The sequence below is a fragment of the Diabrotica virgifera genome, chromosome 3 (assembly GCF_917563875.1).
Source record: "Diabrotica virgifera virgifera chromosome 3, PGI_DIABVI_V3a".
Classification (NCBI taxonomy): domain Eukaryota; kingdom Metazoa; phylum Arthropoda; class Insecta; order Coleoptera; family Chrysomelidae; genus Diabrotica; species Diabrotica virgifera.
In genome coordinates, this window is record NC_065445.1 from 157,516,234 (window position 1) to 157,539,238 (window position 23,005).

General features: G+C 35.0%; 1 protein-coding gene across 1 annotated transcript in view; it reads right to left on the bottom strand.

Moving 5' to 3' along the window:
- LOC114345298 (uncharacterized) overlaps window positions 1–23,005 on the bottom strand; it is a 436,109-nt gene that overhangs the window by 350,155 nt on the left and 62,949 nt on the right. The window contains exon 11 of the mRNA XM_050647575.1: window positions 11,299–11,643. Within this exon, the coding sequence (XP_050503532.1) occupies window positions 11,299–11,643 (345 nt within the window). The remainder of the gene's footprint in view (window positions 1–11,298; window positions 11,644–23,005) is intronic.

Consider the following 23,005-nt stretch of genomic DNA (forward strand, 5'->3'; position numbering starts at 1 on the left):
CATTCCATAAGAAAAAATATAACGTTGATATACCACTCTTTTTTGGAGCACCCTGTATAATTCACATAATTTTTAGATTGTAGTATTAAAGGCCCTGTATATTTCTGTGAAGAAATTTTTTTAAGATATCAAGTGGTTTTCCGTACAGACACCGATGCGAATAAGATGAACCACCCTGTATATATATATATATATATATATATATATATATATATATATATATATATATATATATATATATATATATATATATATATATGTATATATATATATATATATATATAAAGAAATATATATATATATATATATATATATATATATATATACAGCGTGTCTACTTGAGTTGGAAACATATGGGAAACTTTTTTATTATTAATTTTACGAAAAAAAGTTATTCTTTATAAAAAGTTCTGCATGCCCCAAAACCTAAGATTCAATTATCAGATATCAAATTTTCTCAATATTATACGAGGTATGTCAAAAAATATAAATTTCGGCTAAGGGTAAAGTACCTTTATTTCTCTCAATATCGAAAATTCTTATTATGAAAAGTTGTTTGGAAATAAAAACCAAGCTCAAATATGTAATTACATGCTTCTAATTGGAAAAAAATATTTTCCAAATTTTTCTCAAATTTATTGATACTAACTTCGTTTTTATTCATTACACATACGATAACTCTTTTATTATTACTTTTACGAAAAAAAGGTATTCTTTATAAAAATCTCTGTATGTCCTAAGACCGAAGATTCAACCAACAGATATGACATTTTATTAATTTTATACGAGTTATGTCAAAAAATATGAATTTCACTCAAGAGTAAAGTACCTTTATTTTTCACAATATTGAAAACGGTTATTAAAAAAGTTGTTTAGAATTAAAAACTATGTGTCAATATGCAATTACATCCTTGTAATTGAAATACTGTGAAATATAAAGGTGCTATAATATTGAGCGAATTTCATATTTTTTGACACACCTCGTATAAAATTAATAAAAGTTGATATATCATGGTTGTGTCTTAGATTTTAGACCATGCAAAGTTTTTTATGAAGAATAACTTTTTTTCGTAAAATGAATAATAAACGAGTTATGATATTTGTAATAATTAAAAACGATGTTGGGTATCCATAAATTTGAGAAAAATATTTTTTTTTCAATAAGAAGCATGTAATTGCATATTTCATCTTAGTTTTTAATTCCAAACAACTTTTTATCATAAGAATTTTCGATATTGAGAGAAATAAAGGTACTTTACCCTTAGCCGAAATTCATATTTTTTGACATACCTCGTATAATATTGAGAAAATTTGATATCTGATAATTGAATCTTAGGTTTTGGGGCATGCAGAACTTTTTATAAAGAATAACTTTTTTTCGTAAAATTAATAATAAAAAAGTTTCCCATGTTTCCAACTCAAGTAGACACGCTGTATATATATATATATATATATATATATATATATATATATATATATATATATATATTGATGTGATCTTGATTATTGATATGAGATAATATTCTTATATGTCATTTAATTTAATCAATGCATTAATAATAATCTAATTAATTTACCAGATCACATATCAATATGTTTTCAATCTCAGGGCTTTTTATAAAATTAATTACTTACTTACGTGGCTTCTAAGTATTTCTCAATGGTTCCTAATCGGGATAGGAAAGAAAAGAGTAAAATAATACACACATATGGGTTACAATTGTAATCAAAATATTGTTTATTTTATTTAAATGGCAATCACTGCTTAATATTTGCTATATCTTATTATTCTTAAACATAACATTTACACATGGGAATCTTATTTCCTTTTGGTTTCCAATTGAAAGTTTTTATTAACATTTAACTATTATGATTTATTAGCAACAATTCTATTTAAGTTTGATGAAGCTTTTCTGATATTATTGATTATGTTTCTTCAATTTTAAATGTGGTATTTAATACGAAAAACCCATACATTCATGTCCAAACAAATGAGACTGACCTTTTTCTGGTGAACTGAGAATGTCTTCACACAAGACCCGTTTCCTGCTATCCTTGGCTGCGATCAAAACCTCGTCCTGGCTTCCAGTAATGTTCTCCTTTGAAACTAGCTCGTATAGCTCTCGTTTCCTGCTTCTGTCGTGATGCTGTGTTCTACCTTTTTCGAAACTGCAATCAGCTACCGGGAACTCTTGGCTCAAGGAGGTTCTTTTACTCTCAACCTGGCCTACCTCTCGTTCCACGATAGATACTCTACACTCACGGAACTACACCGGCTTTCTCACTCTCCGTACACTACCGTCTACTACTGGACTTTCTCGACAGCTCAAAACATTCTGATCTATATTTGTCATTCATTCCCCTACTTTCTAAATATCCCTTCCAGATTCACAAATCAACTTTCCACCACCAACTCTCATTCGCAGTCTTCCTCAAAACCAATTTTTAATCTTTCTAAATATGCTTAATGGATTTCAAAAAAGAAATAGTTAATTCCCATTCTAAAATTACTTTCTACTATTTACAAATTTTAATGACCTATTCTCTATTTCAACTGAGTCTTATTTAGCATAGGCTAATGATCGAACCTTCCGCGAACAACGATAATGACCTATTATCTTTTTCAACTGAGTCTTATTTAGCTTAGGCTAATGATCGAACCTTCCGCGAACAACGATAATGGTACGCCATTCACTTTGTTTATTCTAAGCGCATTTTCCCGAGTTTCGTTTAATCACTTCTTAAAATTAAATATAACAATTTGTTGTATACAGGTTGTTCTAAATTTATATGCCCGTGGTTGAGAAAATTGAAAATATTTTATATTAAATTGAATTCTGTTTATAATTATCAAAATTTAATTTTCATATCAAATAGAAATATAACAAATCCCCGCCTTGTATTCGATAAAATTTATCTGCAATTTTAAATAAATTTTCTCGAGGCAAAACCAACTCCCTGTATATCTCCTTACTTTAATCTACGTCTTATACCCCTTCTTCTTGTATTACTCTAATTAGTCCCACCTGTAGAGTAATTGTTTCCTTATTTTCAGTGTCCTCATCCTGTGTTAGAGTGTCGGCTATTATGTTGTCTTTCCCTTTTTCCCATATCAATCTTCTGTCTTTTTCCTCAGATTTTTCACATACTTTTACCGTGTATTCTGCATCCTCGTTTTCATATGCCTCCTCTTCAAATGCCACTGTTTCGATCATATCTTTTTCGCTTTCATTTGTTAGCTTTATTTCTTCTTCTCCTGAGCTCATCTCTTCTTTTGAGGAATCCCAGTTTTCTTTTGCTTTTGATACTCTCAATTTTTCTTCTTCTGGGCTCAACTCTTCTTTTGAGGAGCCACAGGTTTCATTTTCTTTTGTCTTTTTCTGACTTTTTCTCCCTTTTCTTCTTTGTCCTTGCTTCGTTGCCAAATTCATTTCCACTGTTTGTTCTTTACCTGATTCGTCCGTATTTTGTTTCTCCTGTTCCTTGTCCTGTTCTTCTTCTTTTTCTTCTGTTAGATTCATCGTATTATTTTTAAAATCTATCACTACATGTTTTTCTGCCAATTCGTCAACTCCTACTATCATGTCATGTGACATGTTTGGCATTATTACACATTGTAGTGCATACATCTTCTTACCCAGTCGTACCATTACTCGTATGCCTTCATTTATAGTTGCCAATGTCCGTTTGTTTGCGCCCACTAAATTTACCCTAGGTATTTTGTAAATTAAATTTGTTAAGTTAACTTCTTCTATTAGTTTTCTGTTGACCAATGTTATTTCAGATCCAGTGTCTATCATAATTTTAATTGGTTTCTCGTTGATAAATCCATCCACAAATTTTAAATTAACTCCATTTTTCTTTTCGTTGTTTCTTGCCAATTTAATAAACTCCTTGGGGTTACAAAAGATTCCTGTTTGATTTTTGGTTTTTAGTGAGCGCCGTCGTGAAAAGACGCCGGTTGCTCATCGTTGTTTATATTTTCGTCATAATGTCTCTCTCCGTCATATTCATCTGTCTGGGTATTATTTACTTCTCTTCTATTTTCTCTTGGTCTGTCGGATCTGTTTCGGTTTTCTCGATATCCCTGTTCATTTTGTCTACCATTATTTCTGTTTTCTTGATTTGAGCGTGTGATATTTCTACTCTGGTATTCTCGATTTCTGTCCTCATTCCATTGCCTATTTCTTTGTTCATAATTTCCTCTTCCGTTGTCTCTATTTTCGTTTTCCCTTCTGGGATTAAAATCTCGTCTTGTATAGTCCCTCCTATTTTGATTTCTATCTCTGTAATCCTGTGTCTCTCGGGGCCTGTAATCTTCTCGCGACCTTCTTGATTTTCTTTCTCTTAAACGTGATTCTCTTATTTGTAAGAATTGGCATAGACTATCTATGTCTTTGTAGTTTTGCAATGTGATATGGTCTTCCAGCGTTTCTTCGAAATGTCTTGCAATCAGTTCGACTAATTGTTCCGATGAGTAATTATATTGTAAATGTTTTGCGTTATAGTAAATTTGTAATGCATATGTCCTTTCTGATATACCCATCCTATCATTGTATTTCCCATTTTGCAATTCCTTGTTAATTTCCAATTGTTGGACTTTTCCCCAGAAATAATTCAAAAATTTTTGTTCAAATTGTTGCCAATTGCCGAATTCTTCTTCTTTACTATCGAACCATAGGCTTGCTTCATATTTGAGATGGTTTCTGATAGTTTCTTTTGCTGTTTCGAAATTTCCGATGTGCTGTATTTTCTTTTTCAGGCTATTTATGAACGGCACTGGGTGTAATCTTCTTACATCCCCGCCAAACCTTATCTTCACGTCATCTGTGCTATGTATAACCATTTCTCTTCTTTCTCCTACATTTTGTTGAATATTGATTTCCGCAATCTTTCTTTCCATTTCTTCTCTGTCTACTTGAATAGCATTTTCCAACTTGTTTTCCAAACTTTCCATTTCTTTTTTCTGGCAATTCGTTAACTCCTTCATTTTATTTTGAATTTTCATTTCTTGTTCTTTCATGTGGTCCTTTATTCTCATTTCTTGTTCTTGCATGTGATCTTTAATTTTCATTTCATACTTTTCTATGCGTTCCTCCATTTTCTTGTTGTTCTCTTCTATTGCTTGTTTCATTTTTTGTTGTGTTTCATCCATTTTTTGATCCAATTTTTGTTGTGTTTCATCCATTTTTTGTTGTGTTTCATCCATTTTTTGATCCACTTTATCCATTTTCTTTGATGTTTCTTCCATGGCTTGTTTCGTTTCACGTTGATTTTCATCCATTTTTTTTTGTGTTTCATCCTGATTTTTATCCATTGTTCGTTTTGCTTCATCCATTTTTTGTGACTGGAGTTGCATAAGTTGTAATATCTTTTCTAATTCTGACAATTCTTTTTTTCCTGTTTCCATGATAGTTGTGTTTAAAATATCTTCTTGGTCTGAATTTTCCTCTTGATCTGAATGTTCTTTTTGTTTTTTGTTGTCTTTGCTTTGGCTTCTTGTCACAGACATTTGTTTTCAAGAAGTACTATCCCCGCCAAATGTGAAATTTTACTAGTATGTTACCAAGACGACTTTTTCTCACCCAAATATTATAAATTGTCAATAAATATATCAAATGTAAATATCGTAAAAATAAAATATTAAATCAGTCATGTAAAATTTGTACCTAAAGAGATCTAAAATTTTATGTTATCAAATGTAAGTATCTCACTTTTTACCACAGGCATATAAATTTTCAAATGCCGGCTTTACTCTTTCTATCCTTCAAATTTGCCACTAGAAATACTTTTCAATGCTTTCCACGTTGGACGACAGTTGTTGTGATCTTGATTATTGATATGAGATAATATTCTTATATGTCATTTAATTTAATCAATGCATTAATAATAATCTAATTAATTTACCAGATCACATATCAATATGTTTTCAATCTCAGGGCTTTTTATAAAATTAATTACTTACTTACGTGGCTTCTAAGTATTTCTCAATGGTTCCTAATCGGGATAGAAAAGAAAAGAGTAAAATAATACACACATATGGGTTACAATTGTAATCAAAATATTGTTTATTTTATTTAAATGGCAATCACTGCTTAATATTTGCTATATCTTATTATTCTTAAACATAACATTTACACATGGGAATCTTATTTCCTTTTGGTTTCCAATTGAAAGTTTTTATTAACATTTAACTATTATGATTTATTAGCAACAATTCTATTTAAGTTTGATGAAGCTTTTCTGATATTATTGATTATGTTTCTTCAATTTTAAATGTGGTATTTAATACGAAAAACCCATACATTCATGTCCAAACAAATGAGACTGACCTTTTTCTGGTGAACTGAGAATGTCTTCACACAAGACCCGTTTCCTGCTATCCTTGGCTGCGATCAAAACCTCGTCCTGGCTTCCAGTAATGTTCTCCTTTGAAACTAGCTCGTATAGCTCTCGTTTCCTGCTTCTGTCGTGATGCTGTGTTCTACCTTCTTCGAAACTGCAATCAGCTACCGGGAACTCTTGGCTCAAGGAGGTTCTTTTACTCTCAACCTGGCCTACCTCTCGTTCCACGATAGATACTCCACACTCACGGAACTACACCGGCTTTCTCACTCTCCGTACACTACCGTCTACTACTGGACTTCCCTTCTCGACAGCTCAAAACATTCTGATCTATATTTGTCATTCATTCCCCTACTTTCTAAATATCCCTTCCAGATTCACAAATCAACCTTCCACCACCAACTCTCATTCGCAGTCTTCCTCAAAACCAATTTTTAATCTTTCTAAATATGCTTAATGGATTTCAAAAAAGAAATAGTTAATTCCCATTCTAAAATTACTTTCTACTATTTACAAATTTTAATGACCTATTCTCTATTTCAACTGAGTCTTATTTAGCATAGGCTAATGATCGAACCTTCCGCGAACAACGATAATGACCTATTATCTTTTTCAACTGAGTCTTATTTAGCTTAGGCTAATGATCGAACCTTCCGCGAACAACGATAATGGTACGCCATTCACTTTGTTTATTCTAAGCGCATTTTCCCGAGTTTCGTTTAATCACTTCTTAAAATTAAATATAACAATTTGTTGTATACAGGTTGTTCTAAATTTATATGCCCGTGGTTGAGAAAATTGAAAATATTTTATATTAAATTGAATTCTGTTTATAATTATCAAAATTTAATTTTCATATAAAATAGAAATATAACAATATATATATATTTATGAAAACCCCTATTGATGAAGCATATGTCCATATGTGTCAAAAAGCAAAAAAAAAATTTCAACCCCTTTATTTATTTATTTTTTGGCTACAGGGGTTGCATTAAGAAATCGCTTTTGGTATCCATGCATGGGTAATAAGAACGTGCACAAAATATATGGAGCATTTTAATAAAGGGCATGGTGTGTGAAGGATTCCAAGAAAATCACTTTCTTTATTAATTTTCCTTTTTTTGGGTGATTCGGAAAAAAATGGTGGTGCATTATAGAAATTTGTAAATAACACCAGTACATGGATAATCGCTGAAAGTTTTTTTACTCTAGCATAGGCGGTTCAGATGGTATAAAAAAAGGTTTTTTAAAATGTAATTAAAAAATGGGCAACTGCCCTTAAATCAGACTTATACCAAAAAATCAGTCACTTATTTGTGATTAATTTCCCAGGGTTTCTTCTTAACCCTGGAAGATCACACCTATTTTATTTTACATAAACCGCACACATGGGTGTCAGATACCCAATGATTTTTTGTGAAGAAATAAAAAAAAAGTAAATATTTTATGATTTCCAGAGACTCTCTAATCACTATTGAATACATAGGAATAATTAAATCAATAATTTTATTTTCTCTCTCTTAATTGTAGTAACATAAAAGAACAAAATATTAAAAATACCTAAAAATAATTAAAAAACATTTTCTAAAAAACCGGAAACATAATTCAAAATATTTTAATTTAATTTAACAATAAAATGGTCTTTCTAACTAAAATATAACACCTTTTGATTATAGAACTCATATTCATTCTTAGCCAGGTATTTCAGTTTCACTCATTTTAGTAACTACATTCATAAGACAGTGTGGCTCTATGATCCATGCATTATGCTTTATAGCAAGCCGAGCATGGACGCTTTGCTTTTCCATCTTTGCCTTTGCAGAAATAACACCTAGTTTTCTTTACTAAATTTGTGGGATGTTGTGTTGTTAGGCCATTAACTTGAACGCACACTTGATCGCAAACCTCACACATGGGTGCTACATACCCTAGCCTGTATTCAATAAATTCTCGTGATTGGAAATATTGCTCAAATGAGACCGCAACTACACACCCGTCCTTGGCAGACTAGAGACTGAATTTACATAAAGCAGCATTACCATTGAAATGCAGCGGCGCAAGCTACATGCAGTTAAGTGTCTCGATGGGTATCTCACACCCAAGTGTGAGCTTCCAGGGTTAATTTTCATTACAGTTAGGGAAAATAATTTTCTTTTAAAACATCTTTTTTAAAAACTTGTTAACTTTGGGGCGCCACCCCCGCTAAACGGTGGGTGATAGACATATGCCGTTAGGAAATAAATGGTAGGAAATATAGTCTTCATTTTACTATTAAGTAAATTTTTTGGAAAACGTACAGGAAGGGCTACGTTTCGCAAAAACCACAAATTACCCCCTTTAAATAGATGAAAAAAAGGGTTCTGGGGCGAAATTTTTTAAGAAAAAGATAGTCTCATAATAAGCACCCCTTGATATACCAGAAAAAAACGGACTTGTGTCCGTTTTGCGAGGTTCGACCTCTGTTTCCTACACTATAAGACGGCTCTTGTTTCGCTTCATAACGAAATGATTATTTATTATTTTTATTAGTTCTACTCCTAATCTGAGTATTGGGAACTAATCTTGGTTGAAATTTTACCATGCTGGACAGGCGGGAAGTGAGATGCAACCTGATAGATCTCCCTCGGCCTTTTTAGCTCCGGCATTTCGTTAGCTTGCAAATTTTAGAAGCCACGAATGGTGTAACCAGAAGATTAGTTCTAATAAAGTTTTATTTTTGATATTGTTAATATTAAAAGTAAAATTTTCATTCGTCACAAATATTATAGTTTTAATAGAAGTTGGGTTAGTTACTGTGATAGAGGCGAGACCAAAAAAGATAAGGAGACCACAAAGAAAGACACTAGATTTAGTTAAACTTAGAAACAAAAATATACAACAAGAAACAGGAGAAGAAATAAATGAAAACCTCAGTTCAGTGCAACAACAAATTAACGATACAGATAACGTTAACCAAAAATTAAAGTACATAAATACAGCTATACAAACAGCAGGAAAGAAACATCTGACAAAAACGACAACAAAGAACAAGGGGTGGATAACACAGGACATACTAGACTTGATGGAACAAAGAAGAAATATGAAGAATTACCTAGACAAATACAAAGAAATAAACAAACACATAAAAAAGAGAATAAAAGAAGCCAAAGAGGCGTGGATTAAAGAACAGTGTGAAGAAATGGAAACCTATGAGAAAAAGTACGATGCGTTCAATATGCACAAAAAAGTAAAAGAGATAACAGGAAGCATAAAGAAATGCCAAATAGGTAAACTTAAAGACAAAGATGGAAACCTTATTGTAGATCTAGAGAATAAAATAAAAAGATGGACAGAATACCTGAATGAATTATTTGAAGACGATAGAAACAACTTAACTCAGAAAATCAATGCAACTGGGCCAGACATATTGAAAGAAGAAGTAGAATACGCAATAAAAAACGCTAAAAATGGAAAAGCAAACGGACCTGATGAAATCCCTACAGAACTGCTGAAGCTTTTGAATGTTCAATCCGTAACCATAATATTGCATATATTCAATACAATATACAGTACTGGTATAATACCACAAGAATGGTTGCTGTCTACGTTTGTCACCATACCGAAGAAAACTAAGGCAGTGCAATGTTCAGATCATCGAACAATCTCCTTGATGAGTCACCTGCTTAAAATATTTCTTAGAGTCATCCACAACCGAATCTATCAAAAACTAGACATCGATATTAACGATACACAGATGGGATTCAGAAAAGGATTAGGTACAAGGGATGCTCTCTTTGCCCTGAACGTTCTAACACAGAGATGCCTAGATGTTAACCAAGAGGTACACGCCTGCTTTATAGACTTTGAAAAGGCCTTTGACAAAGTTCGCCACAGTAAACTCAAAGAAATCCTGGAGAGTAAGAACATTGACACCAGAGACATACAAATAATATTAAATCTGTACTGGAATCAGCGAGCTAATATAAAAATAGAAGACCAAACATCGGACGAAATAGAAATACGTAGAGGGGTACGACAGGGTTGTATATTGTCACCGCTCTTGTTTAATATCTACAGCGAACAAATATGCCAAGAAGCTCTCTCATATGCAAACGAAGGGATAATAGTCAATGGAGAAGTTATCAATAACATTCGATATGCTGACGATACTGTGATAATGGCAAGAACAGCGGAAGATCTACAACATCTAGTTGAAAGTATGAATGAGATATGTAATAACTACGGCATAAGGATGAACGTCAAAAAAACCAAATATATGACCTTCAGTAAGAATCCAATAAATGACACTAGTATCACAATAAACGGTACCCAACTTGAAAAAGTAAACGAATACAAATACTTGGGAACCCTTATCAATGAAACAGGTGACCAAAATCACGAGATAAAAAGACGTATTGAAATTGCCAGGTCTACTTTTATAAAAATGAAAAAATTATTTTGTAATCGTGATATTAGTATTCATCTACGAACTAGAATATTAAAATGCTATGTATTCAGTACTTTGCTCTACGGTGTTGAGTCATGGACTCTTAAACAGAGGAATATTAAAAATCTTGAAAGCTTTGAGATGTGGTGCTACCGCCGTATAGTAAGAATAAGTTGGGTGGATAAAATTACAAATGAAGAAGTAATACGCAGAATAAATAACAAGCCAGAAGTTCTACTGAATATAAAAAAGAGAAAACTTGAATACTTAGGCCACCTGATGAGGGGACAAAGTACACATTCCTACAAAACATAATGCAAGGAAAAATCCAAGGACGAAGAAATCCAGGCCGTAGAAGAATGTCCTGGATGAGAAATTTGAGAGAGTGGTTTGGCTGTACCACTAACGAATCTGTTCAAAACAGCAGTAAATAAAATTAGAATCGCCCTAATGATATCCAATCTCCGATAGGAGAGGCACTCAAAGAAGAAAAGAGGGTATGATATAGAAGATAAAATAATTCTAACCTTCCGCATCCAGTGAGGGCAGTGTAGATACTTGATCATCTTTATTCTCATGAACAGAAGCAAGCACCAGTCTGTCGCCATGTTCATCAGCGGGTGCTGGTGTACTGGTTTCGTTACGATGTTCCCCTGAAGATGGTTTGATGGTAGAAACATTATCGTGGTTATCGTGATCGACGAAGTGCTCTTCTGAGTGTAAAGAGTTGACGAAGGTATCATTGTCAAGTTCTGGGAGAAATGGATTCATGTATTCATCGTGGCCGGGTTCAGACGATTCTACTGAGTCAGAAAAGTGATGTACTGTCTCATTTTCTGAGTTAGATGAATTTATGGGGTTAATGTGAAGTTCTGTAAAACATGGAGAGATAACATCAGCTTCGTTATAATAATATGATTATTAAAACATTAAAGGACAAAAACCAAAAATAAATTATTTCTATTAAAAATGTATAAACATTTTCAATTTCGTTGCAACCCGAAAATGTAGCAGCAGTATTAGTCCAGAGAAATAAGGATTTTCTCGGGACACTCAGAGATCCAGGTAGCTGACTACATTTTTAGTTATTGTAGACCTATAGGAAGAAAACCTACCTGTTTCCTACCTAGAGTTCGAGTCCGTTTTTTAATTATTAACAATTTAGTGCAAAAATCGCGATTTTTTCGGTTTTTGCACCCCATGCAAAAGCTAAATAGTTGATATAAAATTACAAAATTTAATGTTTTAGAACATTGAAAAACCTTCAATATGCCGATTTTTGAAAGTTAAAAAGTTAATTTGTTGCTACGCAAACTGCAAAATAAGTGAAAATCGTTATTTGTTAATAACATTTACTAAAACTACCTTAGAACTTTAGTGTTTCACCTAAAGTTGGGTATTGGGGTACTTAACAAATCCTAAAAATTTGAGACCGATCCATTAATTAGTTTAAGAAGTTATTCTATTTGTTTATTCCAGAGACTTTTATTTTGCAATAACCTAAGACAGAAAATAATAAAGATAGGGCAATTTTGAGTATGCCAAATGAAAGTAGAAGAGTGATAGTATCAAAATGTATTAAAAAAAATTAGTTAATATAGTCAAAAATCCTAATGCCAAATTTTTGAAATTTTGTAGTTGTAGTTTATAAACATTTAGAATAACTTTAAAAATGTTGTCCGTAGAAACAATCTTTTTATATATTCGAAAAGCTAGTATTTTAACACAAATTTTCAAATAAAAAAAATTTAGCCTGGGTTCATTTGGGACAAAGTTAGCCATGCGTTTTTTTTAATTCACAGCTAATTTGTTTATAATAATTAATAATCTCATTAATGCCGTTTTAAAGAATGGGATTTGTATTTTTTCTTAAAAAAATTGCACAAACATCGTACCTTCACAGCACCCTCTACGATTTTTCAAAAATGTAGTTCAAACGGTTACTAGGGGGAACCTACAAATCCACCGAGTTAAAATACCGAAAAAGCAATTTCAAACTAATACAATTTTCTGTATCTCCGGATCAACTCAATGGATTTTGATCTTTCCTTTTTTAATTTGTATGTAATTTCTACGTACATTACAAATATGCAATTTGTTTATAAATTTATTAATTAATAAACAGTCTAATTTATTTAAACAATTCTTGAAACAATATTTTTTTTAATCTAAAAATCTATTTTTATTCATAGTATCATTAATGGTCATAGAAAAAGTTAAAGTACACTTTAATAAATAAATTATTGTAACGAAAGAGAACTCTTGGCCGACCCCGTGTAACGATACACAACTCGAGAATGACGTAATCGAATATTCGTGGCGTCGGCGGAGAGGTAAAGAGAGTTCTAGATTCTAGAACGTACCTCACGTAGGCGGGACAAGCTGATAGCTAGAGATGAGCGTCGATTGTTCCAGAATAACGACTGGGCTATAAATACGAATAAATTTTGTAAACAGAGTTAGTTTTAAGCTAGATATTTGTAAAGAAAACTTGTATAAATAAATTAATAAAGTCGTATATAAATACGAAATCGCTCGTTTTATTACAGTGGTGTCGGTGTTCGATAAACTTAGTGCGATATAAATAAGTGAATTAGAGAAAGACTTTAAAAGACTTTTGGAACTTTATTCGTCGGGAAAAAACTAAAGTGAGTTAATTGTTCGGTATTCAGAAAGACTTTTAAAAGACATTTTGTAAAGTACGTGTGTGCCGACCAGTGGCGGCTGGTCCTATGAGGCAGGTGAGGCAGTGCCTCACCGGTATATTAATCGACTCTTTACATTTCGTTATTTCATCATCAATTCTTTAAATACAATTTAACTGCTTGAAATTTGCTAAATAACTTTATTTTCGTTATTTCATCATTAATTCTTTAAATACAATTTAACTTTTTGAAATTTGCTAAATAACTTAATTTTTATTATAAAACTTAATAATTTTATTTTTATGATAAAAAATAAAAATAGGTACGGCCCTAATCCCTTATATTTGTAGTTAAGCGTTATTCATAAATACACCGGTACCTACTCTACGTGGGAGTATATATATGCGTCTCATTGTCACTTTCTCAAATTATATAGCAGCGGCACCGTAGAAGCGCGCCTCAGATGGGTCCTTGTCTAGCATATTACGAAGCCTGGAGATCGACAGGCAGCAATAAAATTTAAACTGAGAATAATCTTTGGAACCGGGATTAAGTATCCTTTTAGGTAGTTTGTTAAAGCAGTTTGTTCTAGTTACGTGTACTTGGCCTTCTTACACTCTGGTTACTTACTATTAGTATAATAAGATGTTTAGAATATGTTATCATGCTGTGTCTAGCTGTATGCCATTTGTAAAATGTCAATTAGATTAATAAATTAATAAAAAAATTAGAAATTATGATTTCTTTCATAATAATTCATTTACTTTTAAGCACGCTGTTTATAAAAAAAAATAAAAAACCAAAAAAACAAAATTTAACCCTTAGTTTATTTAACATAAAAAATCAATCTTATAATATAACAGTAATTTGCTTACTTGCTTGTTTTTATTTCCCTATATTCAATACATTTACAATATAAGATTGGTTCTAAAATGAAATTATCACGTGTTTGAAGGTATATTGTTTACGTACAATAATTTAATTTTGGCAAGTGATTAATAGTAAAAGAATCACGGCGTAACCAGGATGATCCTAAGGGAGGGCTCTGGTGGGTCCCTGGGGGTATGGAATTAAGGAGGATGTTAAGCGTATGGGGAGCTTATAACCCACAAAAACCCCCTGGTTACGCCACTAGAATCAGTTGTCCGTTGTTGTCATGTAGTATATAATGTAAATTTTGCTTAATATGACTGTACAACGCTGATGAGACCAAGGAAGGACGAAACATATGAATCATACTGTTTTGATATGTGGTATCATATTAATTATTTTTAGCTAAATTGGCTGGGGGTATGAAATTACGGAGGATGTTAAGCGTATGGGGCGCTTTTAACCCACAAAAACCCCCGGTTACGCCACTGGAATCAGTTCTCCGTTCTTGTCATGTAGTATATAATGTAAATTTTGCTTAATATGACTGTACAACGCTGATGAGACCAAGGAAGGACGGAACATTTGATTCATACTGTTTTGATATGTGGTATCATATTAATTATTTTTAGCTAAAAAAACAGCTACTAAGAGTATGAACCATGTTAGAGACTTAGAACTTTCGTGGCTATTCTTTTGCGAATAAAATTGTTATTTAATATCATTTGCAAGTCTTAAAATAAATACGGTGCCGTTTTGTGACGTCATAACGTCACAAAATCGACCTTCCGGCTATTAAAGAAAAGCTAACTATAATAAGACAGTAAACTCCCTCTATAACGAGAACTGAAATGGCGTACTAATTAACTTGTTATAAGCGGATCTCGTTATATCAGACAACAATATTGTGCATACCACCACCACTGAAATGTTTTGATGCCTCCAACATAGTTTATTAGGTGTCGATGGTAGTCTTCAACAATGAAACTTGGCAATCGCAAATTGTAAATTTCCTACGATATTCAATATCGGTCGATAGATAAATGGAAGGAAGTTACAGGCGGTGGAATTTATTACAACACTAGCCTCGGTAAGCCCACAGATGTTGGGCATACCTCGTTATAAGCAAAACCTCGTAATACCCGTGTTCGTTATAGAGAGAGTCTACTGTAATATTCCTCAAGTGTAGTGTGCCTCACCATCTTGTACTATCACGGGCCACCCCTGGTGCCGACCAGAGATGTTGCTAGAAGAACTTTCCGTAAAACAGCTCCGCGAACATCAGAGGAACGGGATGAAGACAGCAGTGGGTCCAAGAAAGTCCTACAAGCACGACTCAAGGATGTCCTCACGAAGAACGGAGATGGCCCGAGACAATCCACTTCCAGTCAGCAGAACAAGCAATCTTATCGAAATTCGAAAGTGTTTCTCAAAAGATAGATGAAACTTCTATAAAGAACAACAAGAAACTTGAAGAAGTTAGTAGAAAAAGCGACGAGAAATTCGAAAACGTTGCTAAAAAATTTGACGAGACTTCTCAAGTAATTAAAGAGGTTTGTAGACAAAACAACGAAAAACTTGAAGAAGTTTGTAGACAGAACAACGAGAAATTCGAAGAAGTTTTTAGAACAACCGATAAGATACAGAAAAGTGTAGACGATAATAAAGACATGTTAGAAGAGAAGATCAAACAATTAGAGACCGTAGAAGAAAAGATCAAAGAATTAGAGAGCATAATAACTAATACGAAGATGCAACCACCAGTTAATGCAGTAGCTTTAGATCCTGTAGTGAAAGATCAACTACCGAGAGACGAAACGTCGCATAATATGAGATTTAAATTACCACCATTTGATGGAAAGTCCTCTTGGTCCATATACCTTAGACAATTAGACAAGCTATTGCGACCGCCAATCATTGGACCGAACAAGAAAAGGCTGTTTCCTTGACTGCTGCTTTACGAGGTGATGCTGCAGATATTTTAAGGTCAATTCCTAAGGGCCAAGAAAAATGTTACCAGACCTTGTTCACTCGTCTAGAAAAACGATATGGAGATGCCCATCTACAACAAGTATACAAAGCACAACTGCGAAGTAGAAGTCAAAGAGCAAGTGAGAATCTGCAAGAATTTGAAGCAGATGTCGCTCGTGTGGTGCGGTTGGCTTATCCGGAGGTGCCAGAGAGCGTTTTAGAAGAAATTGCGGTAGATACCTTCGTCAATGGGCTGAAAGATAGTGAACTACAGAAAGCTTTACGACTAGCAAGACCGAAAGTTTTAGATGAAGCACTGGAAAACGAAACGGCTAGTCAAACTTCACGAAGCCATAGAGTAAGAACCATTGAAGAAAGTGACGAACACAACGATGATCGTCTGGAGGAAATGATACGGAGAGTATTTCGTAACAAGATGCCAAAGAGACGCGAGCCTAGATGTTCGAATTGCGGCGACGTAGGCCACATTCGTCGTAATTGTAAGAAGATCGTACAGCCGTCGGAAAATTAGAGCGGGTCGACACCAAGCGGCACCTGCCGACCTCGAGAACTAGAGCCCCCATAGTAACTGTCAACCTTACGTCCTCCGGTAGAATCTACAACTTATACATCGAAGGTCGTATCAATAATAGATGTAGATCGTTTTTGGTGGATACAGGTGCAACGAGAACTATCGCACACGTAGTACGAGGCCATCATAAGTTATCACCTGCAACAGTAAAGCTTAAAACAGTGACTGGTGAGCTAATTAATACATATGGCAAGGCTAACATGTTAATATCCATTGGTCAGACCACATTTGAACATCAAGTATTAATTGCCGAGATATCCGACGAGTTCATATTGGGTATGGACGTACTAAGAAAAGTGGGGGCAATATTGGATGTTCAAAATGGAGTTCTCAGGATCAATTGTGAAGAGTTGCCCTTTCACGACGACAAAGAAGATGTCATCCGCTTACTAACTACATGCGACGTAACCATACCCGGTAATAGTAAGAAAATTCTGATGACCATGCTTGATAGACACTGCCGAGAGGGAAGTTTAAGGATGGTCGAAGATGTGGACAATGTCGAGTTCCTAACGGCGAAAACTTTGGTAAGAGTTCGAAATGTCATCCCTGTAAGGGTTATGGATTTAAGAGAAACTGCTATCAAGTTAAGTAGAGGAGCTTTGATCGGACAGTGTGTTCCCGTGGCTTCAATTTGCTCTATGAATACCAATGAGAAATCATCGAAGTCAAAGTATCCAAAAGACCTTGTCGAAATGATCATTGAAAGATGCCAAGATCTTCATCATAAACGAACGGAAAAAGTGAGGTCTATGCTGATAGAGTATCAAGATGTTTTTGCTATTGATAAGAAGGATAAGAACAAAACAAGCATAGTAACGCATAAAATAAATACCGGAGATGCTCAGCCAATCAGACAACGACCTAGACGACTTCCATTTTCGAAAAGAGATGAGGCCGAAGAGATTATAAGGATATGGACAAACAAGGGGTAATTGAACCATCAAACAGTCCATGGACATCACCAGTAGTTCTGGTAAAGAAGAAAGATGGTTCAACGCATTTTTGTATCGACTACCGCCAGCTCAATGCGGTAACAAAAAAAGATAGTTATCCTTTGCCCAGAATCGACGATACATTGGATACTCTCTCCGGTTCTCGTTGGTTTTCCACACTCGATTTAAAAAGTGGATATTGGCAAGTAGACATGAAGCCAGCCGATCGGGAGAAAACCGCATTTTCGATAGGATCAGGGCTTTGGCAGTTTACGGCTATGCGGTTTGGTTTATGTAATGCCCCTGCCACATTTGAAAGATTAATGGAGGCAGTTTTAAGAGGTCTAACATGAAAAACATGCCTGGTTTACTTGGATGATGTAATTGTGGTTGGAAGGTCCTTTGATGAACATGCCAAGAATCTAATATAAGTCTTTCAACGATTGAGGGCAGCGAACTTGAAGTTAAGTCCGAAGAAATGTCACATGTTTTGACGAGAAGTTAAGTACTTGGGACATATTGTATCGAGTAATGGTGGAACAGCTGATCCTGAAAATATTGAAGCAAATAAAGATTGGCCAGTATCAAAAGATAAACATGAAATTAGAAGTTTACTTGGCCTATGTACATATTACCGACGATTTGTCAAAGGATTTGCCAATATCTCCAAGCCCCTAACAAAGTTGACGGAGGAGGGCAAAGAATATACATGGAGTGAAGAGTGCCAAAAAGCTTTCCAACAACTACAAATGGCTCTGATTAGTGCACTGATATTAAGCTACCCGGCACAGGCAGGAAAATTTGTTTTGGATACCGATGCTAGCAATAGTGCCATAGGAGTTGTTCTCTCCCAAATCCAGGATGGACAGGAAAAAGTCATCGCTTATTTCAGCAAAGTCCTGTCGAAACCAGAAAGAAACTATTGCGTTACCAGAAGAGAACTGCCGGGTGTAGTGAAGGCTTGCGAACATTTCCATAAATACTTGTATGGCAGAAAGTTCCTTCTTCGAACAGATCACGCTGCTTTAAAATGGCTCATACAATTCCGCAATCCAGAGTGCCAGATGGCAAGATGGTTAGAACGATTACAAGAATATGATTACGAGATAGAACACAGGGCCGGAAAAGTTCATTCAAATGCTGATGCCCTTTCGAGACGACCATGCAGTGCAAATTGTAATCACTGTGCCAAATTAGAGGAACGATTTTGCCCCGTGAGACGAACCACCGTAGTTAATGAGCAATGGCAGCCCTAACAGTTACAAGACTCCCAAGAAGATGATCCATGTATAAAAAGAGTATAGGATTGGATGCGGCAAGGTGAGAGACCTAGTTGGCAGAACATTAGTGCATGTAGTCTAGAAGTGAAGGCCTACTGGAGCCAATGGAATTGCCTGGTAGTAAAAGATGATCTTCTGTACAGAACCTTTGAGAACGATGATGGTACAGAATCTAAGCTGCAGTTGATTGTACCTAAAAGTAAAGTGTCAGGGCCTCGATTTTTGACCCTTCGCTTCGTTATCGAACGTATTCGTTTCGTATCTGTTTAGTATAGGAAGCGAATACGTTCGATAACGAAGCGAAGGGTCAAAAATCGAGGCTCAGAAGTATTGCGTCAGTTGCATGACGGTACATCAGGTGGACACTTTGGTATTACGAAGACTGCAAAAGATTCGAGAACGGTTCTATTGGGTGAACTGTAAAGATGATGTAAGAAGATGGAGCCGGAAATGTGAATTGTGTGCATCCGGTAATGGTCCAGTTGGTAAAAAGAAAGCACCCACGAGACAGTAAAATGTTGGCAGTCCTATGGAAAGAGTAGCAATCGACATTGCAGGTCCATTTCCAGAAACCGATGCTGGAAATAAATACATCCTGGTAGCCATGGATTATTTTACGAAATGGACCGAGGACTATGAATTAACTAATCAAGAAGCTGCTACCGTTGCACAGGTACTTGTTAAAGAATTCTTCAGCCGATTTGGTGTTCCCTTGGAGATCCACTCCGACCAAGGGCGAAACTTTGAGTCAGCTCTTTTCCAAAACGTTTGTAAATTGATTGGTGTCAATAAGACCAGAACAACACCCCTGCATCCTCAATCAGATGGGATGGTCGAGAGGAGGAACCGAACGATGGGTAAACACTTGTCCAAAGTTGTATCTGAACATCAACGAGATTGGGGCCAACACATTCATTTATTCCTGATGGCCTACCGCTCGGCCGTGAATGAAACTACAGGTCAGACACCAACCTGCCTGATGTTGGGTCGTGAAGTTCGGTTGCCCTGCGACCTAGAGTTTGGCTGCAGACCCTCCGAGGAACATGTTGCAGGCGAAGAATATGTCGACCGCCTGAAGTTACGAATGAACAGCATTCATGAACTTGCCCGACAACACATACAGATAGCCAGTGACAGAATGAAAGATCAATATGATTCTCGATGCAAGAATGAAAGCTTCGAAGTAGGTGATCTTGTCTGGCTTTATAATCCACAACGTCGTCGAGTCTTATGTCCTATGTGATCTTGTCTGGCTTTATAATCCACAACGTCGTCAAGTCTTATGTCCTAAACTACAAAGACAATGGGAAGGGCCGTATGAAGTTAAGAAAAAAATAAATGACGTAATATACAGAATTAAGAAGTTGCCAAAGGTAAACCAAAAGTTCTTCACATAAATCGTCTTGCACCATATGCTGGCTCAAATGAAACAAAAGAAGCTCGAGTCCTCCGACAGGAGATGAAAGATGCCGCACAACCAAGTTTTAAGGAATTTATGTCAAATTACGCAGAGAGAAAGAGTGCTAGATTCGGCGTGACCACAGAACTTCAGCAATATCTGTTTAGTGTTCCAGAAGACGTCTCTCTAGCCCACTGTGTTGCCCAAGATCTCGAGATGACTAAAGGAATATCGTCCGTATTCAATAGAAAGTTCGGCCGCCTGGACGAGTTAAGAAATCAGCAGCCTAAAATTGGAAGAGTACTGCGATTGGAAGATGGTCCTCGATCTTTGCTGTATATGGTGACCAGGATACGGACACGCTAAGCTACGAGAACATATAGCGTGCTCTAACTAATTTGAAGAAAATCGTGTGTAATTATGACATCAAAAATTTGGCTTTACCAAAAATAGGCCATGCAGTAGAAAATCTGGATTGGACGATTGTGAAAAGCATACTTGAAGTGGTCTTCAGAGAAACTGGCGTACGAATTACTATGTGTTGCATGAACCCGAAGATGTCGTACCCTTCAAAGACAGTAGACTGTTATTTCTTCTTGAAGGGTGTATGCAGAGCTGGAGAGTCGTGTAGATTCCGCCATCCTGGGCCTTCATCTAGAGTTGCTGATCGGGACGCTCAAATCTTAAGAGGGGAGCAGTGTAACGAAAGAGAACTCTTGGCCAACCCCGTATAACGATACACAACTCGAGAATGACGTAATCGAATATTCGTGGCGTCGGCGGAGGGGTAAAGAGAGTTCTAGAACGTACCTCACGTAGGCGGGACAAGCTGATAGCTAGAGATGAGCGTCGATTGTTCCAGAATAACGACTGGGCTATAAATACGAATAAATTTTGTAAATAGAGTTAGTTTTAAGCTAGATATTTGTAAAGAAAACTTGTATAAATAAATTAATAAAGTCGTATATAAATACGAAATCGCTCATTTTATTACATTATTTTTATTAGAGAATTATTTATTGAAGATAATTTATTTATTAAAGTGTACTTTAACTTTTTCTATGACCATTAATGATACTATGAATAAAACATAGATTTTTATAAAAAAAATATTTTTTCAAGAATTGTTTAAATAAATTAGACTGTTTATTAATTAATAAATTTATAAACAAATTGCATATTTGTAATGTACGTAGAAATTACATATAAATTAAAAAAGGAAAGATCAAAATTCATTTCAAAAATTGTTTCAACAAAATAGACTGTTTATTAATTAATAAATGTCTCGGCCAATTTAATATTTATAATGTACAGAAAAATTACATACAAATTAAAACAAGAACGATCAAAATATATTCAGTATATCCCGAGATGTAGAAAATGATAATAATTTTAAGTTGCCTTTATTAGTTTTTGAACGCGTGCATTTGTCGGCTCCCAGCCCAGCCTTCACTTACCACGATTAGTCACCAATTGAACTACATATTTAAAAATTCGTGTAAAATACCAGCTTGTCTAATATGTAAAAGGATTTTTTCTACGGATAATATTTTTAAAGTTATTCTAAATGTTTATAAACTACAAAATTTCAAAAAGGACCCCGCACAAACCTTATGGAAAATAGGTCCCAGTGGATTTTGTTCATACTTTGGGAAAATACTCTTTGAAGCATCCTGATAAAAAGTTCTCATGGGCACAACTCAATCGTATGAAGGATTTTCAAGATATAGAAGCCCAAACTCGGAAAATTATAAGATTTACGGGGTATTCAAATTCCGTGCGTTACTGGTTATTTGGCAACATGTACAATTTTGGATCAAGGAAAAGTACTAGTAGTCTAGGATTTTTTCCTGGCTATCCAATGGCGATCTTTACTTTGACCTTGACCTTCAACGGACGTCATCTTCTAGAGTTTCGAGGGTTTTAGGCATTAAATTGATATAAATAGATTACTTATGGGTTTTTGGGATCGCAAAACACGAATATGCCATAAGAATTGACCTCCAGATGACGTGGTGGCCAGGGCCATTGCAAGGGACGTCATCTTCTAGAGTTTCGATGGTTTTCGGCATTTAATTGATGCAAATGAATTACTGGAGGGTTTTTTGAGGTCGCTATATACGAATATGCCACCAGAACCGACTCCCGGAGCACCTGGTTTCCAAGGTCAATGAAAGGGGCTCCTGGAGTTTCGAGGGTCTTTGGTACTATTGTTGCAAACGAATTTCTCATAGCTTTTTGGAGTTGCTGAACACGAATACCCCATCAGAACAGACATCGGAGTACCTGTTGCCTAAGGCACGTCACGCTTTGGAAATTCGAGAGCTTTCGGTACTAAATTAATGTAAACTTATTACTCACAGGTTTTTGGGGCTGCAGAACGTGAATACGCCATCAGATCCGACCCACGGAGCACCTGGTGCCTAAGGCAGGTCTTCTTCTGGAGTTTCGACAGTATGCATGTTCGGTAGTATGCATGTATGCATGTTCGGCAACCCCAAAAACCTAAGAGTAATCCATTTGATTACTCCGAAACTCCAGA